The sequence below is a fragment of the Cynoglossus semilaevis genome, chromosome 5, assembly GCF_000523025.1.
Source record: "Cynoglossus semilaevis isolate Cse_v1.0 chromosome 5, Cse_v1.0, whole genome shotgun sequence".
Classification (NCBI taxonomy): Eukaryota; Metazoa; Chordata; class Actinopteri; order Pleuronectiformes; family Cynoglossidae; genus Cynoglossus; species Cynoglossus semilaevis.
In genome coordinates this window covers 16467614-16474863 of record NC_024311.1, presented here as the reverse complement: position 1 = coordinate 16474863, position 7250 = coordinate 16467614, and the positions used below count along the sequence as shown (strand labels likewise).

The window sequence follows — 7250 nt, the reverse complement described above, 5'->3', positions numbered from 1 at the left end:
TCCCCCAAAAGAGAAAAAAAAAAAAAAAAAGATAAAAAAAAAAAAAAAAAAAAAAAAAAAAAAACCGACATGCTAAGCTAATGAAAAATTGATGAAATGTGAATTGTTGAAATAAGAAAAACAAAAATAGATCAAACAGAAACTATACTTTCACTTGGCGTTAGACATGGAATTAGACATAAATAATGTAATTCTTTTATCAGTAATTAGTAAAATTACACTTAAAAGAAAAATGACAAAAATCAGTAATTAATCAGTAATCATTTCTAAAAAATTTTTATAGGACAGCAAAAGGACATAAATCTAATGAATCTAAGCCAATCACAGAGCCACCCTTCCTGCTAATCCTGTTTGGTGTCACATGAGAAGTTGGAGCCGATCTCTGCTGACATTGCAATGTAGGATGAAAAGGTCCTAAAAAAAAACCATAGTTCCGTTATAATCCCCTCCTCTTCATCTTCATCCTTTTCCAATTAGCAACAACAGCCAATAACTCTGATGTAAACCCAAAACTTCACGATGTCCAGGGCGGCTTCATCGTCATGGTGACCGACCCACCGTTGGTCCAGAGTATAAACCGTCCTCCATCTACAGTAACATATTCTGTACTGTTCTCCACAGTGTGAGTCAGCGCTGCCTTCGGTCTACACTTCACCTGCAGATTCAGAGTATTTTCACATTTTGTCACGAACCAAAGTGGATGTGTTGTAATACTGCAATCTCTCAAATTGCTCTTTTTATAATTGGATCTCAATGAACGGTGGTTAAAATTAAATAACTACCCGTTCACAGAGACTCTGGAAATACAATGTTTTCTTTCTCACTCCAATTCACTTGCAGTTATGTCCAACAATTAGGAGTTTTATCTTTTCACCAATACCAAAAACGAAAAAAAAAAAAAAAAATGCTGATATAGACATAAATGTTTTCTCTTTGGCTCGCCTGCTGCTTTCCAGATAGCTGGGATTAAAGAAGCGTTAACAGAATAAAGGGATTGTGGATGTACGTTGCCTTCGGCGCAACACTTCTGCTGCTGCTAAAGACGGGAAACGTTCCTCTTGATTTCTACGGACCTGACGCAGCTTTGAGTCGCAACGGAGACACTGGTGTTGGTGACGGCTGCGAACTGAGCATTAATATTCTCCAACAAAATCACCCAAGGAAGCCACGGTTGAAGAGTTAGCATTTAGCTGCCTCCGTTCACGCTGCTGCCGTTTCCAGGCCTGTGATTGGCCAGGCTTCTGCAGCACACTGCAGTGGCGCAGGTCCTCTGGCTAAAGGGCACGCAGACAAAGAGGCAGAGCCGATTATCTGTGTCTCATCCAGAGGGAGCGCACGGCAGACGACTATTGTACAGATTCAATGTCACGTTGGGGCCTTTTCACTGGAGCCACAAAAGACCTGAGATTACTGAGATTCTCCTGATAGAAAAGCTTTTGTGACTGATATTAAGATGTAGCAGGGAGTGTGAAATACCTCCGCAGTCAGCCTGTAAAAACAAACAAAGCGCTGGTTTTTAAACTCACACTCACGAGCCTGAATGAGGATTGTCTAATAAAATTAAACCCACACTGCCACTCATTTTCACCTTTGTTTCCCGACCTGGGATTTTTCACGCAGATCCAGGTACGAGTACCAGCGTCTGTAAACCACATAATGGGTGAGCAGTGAACTACACGTTGGGAGCTTGTTGGAGGTTAACGGAGGAGGCTTCAGATCAGAGTGCCTGAATCATTAATTCATCCACTTTACATTTGTTCTATAGCTAATTAATTACCTGTGCACAGGCACTTACAAGAACCAAATGTAGCATTTAATTCCAAACCTGGGCCATCACGAAGATTTAATGAAACGGCTTTTTGGTGATTAGTCTTTTTTTTTTGTACTTCACCCTCATTTTTATCTCGTGTAAACCATACAAGTTAGTTTGAGGCATGTTCCGCGGCTCTTGTCGAGTTGCCAAGACTTGATGGCTGTGAATTATCGGGATGTTATCACTGAGTGACTGTGAATTGTCCAACTGTGAGATCAATAAAGAACCGCTGTCTCATCTGGATACGACTGGACTCCACCGCTCCCATCTCCACCTCCACCTCCATACTGACTCGATTCGACTCAACTGGACTTGACTCTGATTCGCTAACAACGCTAACACTCACTGAAACTGAACAATGTTTCAACCATGGACCCCTGTTTAAATAACGGACGTAGCTACGGAGTATCGCCAACGCCGGCTGCCGTTTCCAGTAAGGACGAGTTCATGACCTCCTGGTGACCTGACCTCAACAAGTTGAACACTGCAGGTCAGAAGGTCAAAAAGCTTTAAGACCAGACATCAAAATCAAAATCAAAAATCAAATCAAATTCAAAATCGGAGCAAACGCGTCCTGCTTTCAGGTGGAAAAGACTCCTTACCGTAGTCTGTGACTGCAGCAGGATCTCGTGTGTTCTCCCTGTGTCTGTTTGGGTTCGGTTCAATACGACTTTATTGTCATAATATCATGGAGAGAACACGCAGGTAAAGATGGTGGTTAATGTATTCTGTTTTATTCCAATAGTGTTGGCCGCTCATTGGGTTTGCTTCATCGGACACGATGGAGCGATTGCTGCTGGTTGGTTGGTTGGTTGGTGCGAGCTCGTCGCAGCTCGTCGCCACAGCAAAGTCACTAATGATGTCAGGGATATGTCGCCGACTTCGCCCGTGATACAGTGACTCATTTCCTATTAGCGAGGCCTGATTCCACACGACTTGCTTCTTGCATAACGCATCGGCCCACGTCTGTGCTGCCACGCCACTCCGACTGACACCCCTTAACCAAACGCAGTGAATGAAATAGACACAGGCCCTCACTTCTCATCAGCATTCAGGAGGAAACGCCGGCATCACCCTGCCATGCTTTTCATGTCCAACAACACAGACACCATTTTCAGCCTCTAAAATGGTTGCCTAAGAAGAAATGGGATTGTACATCAGAGCATAACTGGCTCCTGAAGATGTGAGGCCGTTGTGGTGAAAGGGAATGTGCTGTGCTGTGCAGTGCTGTGTCAGTTTAATATGCAGTGTGTGGTGCAGTCTGTTTAATTAAGTCCACTGCAATGACTGCTTCACTGTCCCTGCATGAGCAACAGCCATGAAAGAAATGGAATGTTTCTCAGCCTTTTCACCTCAGTCATTTCACGATGGCCTTAAAGATACTGTTTTTGTTTCTTAATCAGACTTTAATTGTTGCCTCGGTAACCATCACCGTACCAGGTTTTTAAATCGTTCACTCATTTGTTTGTTTATGTAAAGGTAATAACTACGGCTGATGTGGTTTATGGTACAATGTCATTTTCTTCAGAGGGAAATGTTTTGTTTGTTTGTTTTTTTCAATGCACTTTTGTACCGTTTTGTTCCTCACGTAATAAAAATTATTCAGATAAAAGAGTGATTTTGATCAGTTTCTATCCTTAGGTTAGAATGTGACTGACCCTTAAATAATAACACAGTCTAATTTTCTTGTGTAAAGTAAAATAATTTCCTCGTGAGCTGAACAGACAACAACAAACTGAACCTCTTGACTGTTCAGACTTTTTGGATTTTTAATTCCAATAAATAGAGAGAGAGTGGGGGCGGGGGGAGTGGGGGGTCATTTGCCTCTAATGAGGGTTGGTGGTGAGACAACACTGGTGTCTCACCAGCAGGGGGTTCAGTGTGAATTACCTCCCACTCAGGACAGGAACAGACAGATAGTTTGTACCATTTCTGATTGTTACAAATGGAAAAAAAAAAATGACACTTGAAGATAGAAAACACGGGAATACAAAGCTATGGTGGAGTGTCAATATAATATCAACTCACCCCCCCCCCCGAGATCCCGCCCCCCTGCTCTGGGCTGCCACTGCGTGCAGCGGCAGGACTTCAAATCAACAATGTGTTGTGTTCTCAGAGGAGCTGCCCTGCTTCTACCTCTGAAAATAGCACAATAAGGAGCTGCTTGAAATAATCTTGTATCACTTCGAACCATACCTCAGCTAAATATGCCGAGAGGCGCAGCCAGCAGCTCCCTGTGTTCAACACACAGCCAAGGTTCAAATGATGGACAGTGCTGACAGGGGTAATGACGTGTAAATTACAAGCAGGTCGAAATCGCAATGTTCTCCCCAGTGGTGAAGGAGCAGAGTCATTTTATATACACGGTGATTGCTAAAATATTCATAACAAACAAGGAAATGTGTTTTTACTCCTTTATTCCACCAGGCCATTACGGTTCCTTTGTGTGGGTTAATTAAGTCAACAAATGACCTATAAGATGGTAATGCCGCCACACCGCACATAAGTTCTGTCTCCCACATTTGCTCAGACGCGAGGGCTTGCAGAACAAAGACGGGAATAATAACAGCACGCGGTGACGACAGTTTGCATTGAGGCAGATACTGTGCAGGAAGAGGTGATGAATTGCACCATTAAAAAAAACGGCAGAAAAATGCATGAGGGGGACTTACAGCTCGGAGAGTTGGAGATGCTGGAAGAGCTGCCAGGACAGAGTGGCGAGAGGATTCTTCGACAGGTTTCTGCAGAGGAACAAAGAAACAAACATAAATGTGATTAATGCTCTTACATCCACTCCATATTTCTTCTCTGCTTCTGGGTGCGTTTCCATATTTAGGTTTTAAATTATATCTGTTCCAGAGACACAAAAACAACTCGTGTTTTTTCCTGAAGTAAGGTATTGTCACGTTCCTCCTCCTCCTCCTCCACACTTTTTCGAGCAAAACCGCTTCTGACAAAAGCCACCTTTTCAAACCAACAGGATGGTATTAATACAAATAAACAAATTTAGCTAAGTACTATTGACAAGAAATGAGACACAGGTCTGGCCGTGTGTACCTGCAGGGCTCCGTCAACTCAATAAAAGAAAGTTGACCGCTTTCAAGTCAGATAACTCAATTGACTTAAGGAACCCCTGCAGCTCAGGAAGCCACGAAATTCAATAGTGAACGGCCAGAGAGCGGTAAGTGATTTGACCAAAACCTTTAACTGGTTTAAATATGGAGAACACCAGGCATCTGTCTGTGCACCGTAATGAAGAAATACAGCATCTCTGCCGCACAAACACAGCAGTGTGTCATAAAGTGCACTATTATCAGTCCAGGCACAATGGATGTACTGCAGCACAACGCTGGAGAAAAAAAAAAACTGTCATCTGTTCTCCTGTTTTCAACAATCCTTAATGGAACTTCAATAAAACAGTCACTTTGACACGACGGCCAACAGTGTTTATCTGTTTACACACGATAACACCACAAAGTGTACAGACAGCGGACTGGAGATGGAACGGAAGGAAGACACTGAAGAAACAACAGAAACGTGACTGAATTATTTTCTTAATTCACTAAAAAAACTACGACCTTAACATCCGGTTAGTTGATGGTCAACACGACGGTCACCTCAATTATAGACAGCAAAGTGTTTAAAATGTAGAAATGTGGTTACGTTTGGAAATACTGACCACACACACACACACACACACACACGACACAGGTTAATTTGTATGATAGAGCAAAGACTATGAGCTGCTGCTGAAGCTAGAACGGTTTCTATAGCAACAGGGAGCTAAGGATGCTGCAGGACATTCGAATTTCCTGTTATATCACACACACACACACACACACTCACACACATCTGTGTGTTTTGGTTGTGCAGACTCACATTAGCATCCCGTTCTTTGTAGCTAACACCAACACACGTGTTTGTACGACATTTGAATCCTCCAGAGGACACACAGTCATTCATCCTAAAAATCCAATAACCTTTGATCATTTGATGCCTTTGTTTCACACCAATGCTAACTCTGTGGTACCATAGTGTAGCGGTTAGCACGCCTGCCTCGCAAGCAGAGCGCTGAGCGTCCAGGGTTTGATCCCCACAGGAATCAATAACATTACAATTACAGGTGAAGTTCATGCATCAGTTGGGCGGGTTTGATCCCCACAGGAATCAATAACGTTATAATTACAGGTGAAGTTCATGCATCAGATGGGCTGTTTTTTTTTGTTGTTGTTTTTTTACAAATGATCTGATGTGCCTCGTTACAGCCATTCAACAAACCACAGAGAACGAGTTATGATGCACGACGCGCCTCACGGTGATGTAGAACGTGCATAAAGATGAGCACGCCCACGGGCGACAACAGACCGAGAGTCTCAGACGCTGGAGCAGATTGTCCTGAAAATCCTTGATTTCAAACCTGTGCTGCGGTACTTCGCCTTTTTAATGTGCGGTAACACTGCACCGTAATGATAGATCAGGTATATCCATCACTGCTGTACAGTGGTGATGACGCCATCACTGTACAGTGGTGATGACGTCATCACTGTACTGTACAGTGGTGGTGACGTCACCACTGTACAGTGGTGATGATGTCATCACTGTACTGTACAGTGGTGATGACGTCATCACTGTACTGTACAGGGGTGATGACATCATCACTGTACAGTGGTGATGACGTCATCTGGTTAAGGTTTAAGTTACAGCTCAGATGTTTTGTGTTCGTGAGAGAGAATATATAAAGTGCTATGCAAGAAGTTCCCCCCCTCCCCAGAGAACACCTGTGGCCCTGAGGGCTTTACTCCATACAGAATAGAAGAGAGAGAGAGAGAAGTGATTGACAGGTAAACATTCTCATTAGGTGATGTAATGAGTGGATTGAGATTTTAAATCAAACAGCCTCAAAAATAGACAGATCTACAATTATACCCATGAAAAAGACCGAAATAGAAACACTTCACAAAGAGATAAGAAACATTCACACACACACACACACACACACACACTGGGCCGCAGATGTGAAGAAGACAAGTTTCAGACTTTAGCTGTGAACAGCAAGATTTTACATTATTTTACCTGCAGAGTCTGAGAATGCATCTGTTTTTTAAGGCGATGCGTCGTGACATCCTCTCGCTCAGATCTGTACCAGTGTGTGTGTGTGTGTGTGTGTGTGTACATCACAGCATCTGGACTGAGCAGCCCTCTTCATTTATTCTCCTTTCTCTATATCTAATTCGCTCAGATCACTGATCAAAATAACAAAAAGCCAAAAAGACATCTAACAACGCCGGTACATTCTCATTAAGTCGAAGCCATGGATCCCTTGTGAAGAAAATGTAAATTTCAGGAACAGAGCAAGTGCACAAAAAGCCTTTCACTTAAATGAAAAGTCAATATGATTAGAGTAGAAAGAGAGAGAGGGAAAAAAAGATGGAGGAGG

General features: G+C 42.8%; 1 protein-coding gene across 2 annotated transcripts in view; it reads right to left on the bottom strand.

Moving 5' to 3' along the window:
• The window catches only part of ntrk3b (neurotrophic tyrosine kinase, receptor, type 3b), a 211612-nt gene that overhangs the window by 80313 nt on the left and 124049 nt on the right, over nt 1-7250 (bottom strand). For both annotated transcript variants that reach the window (XM_008310804.3, XM_008310803.3), the window contains exon 4: nt 4486-4554. In XM_008310804.3, coding sequence (XP_008309026.2) covers nt 4486-4554 — 69 coding nt within the window. The remainder of the gene's footprint in view (nt 1-4485; nt 4555-7250) is intronic.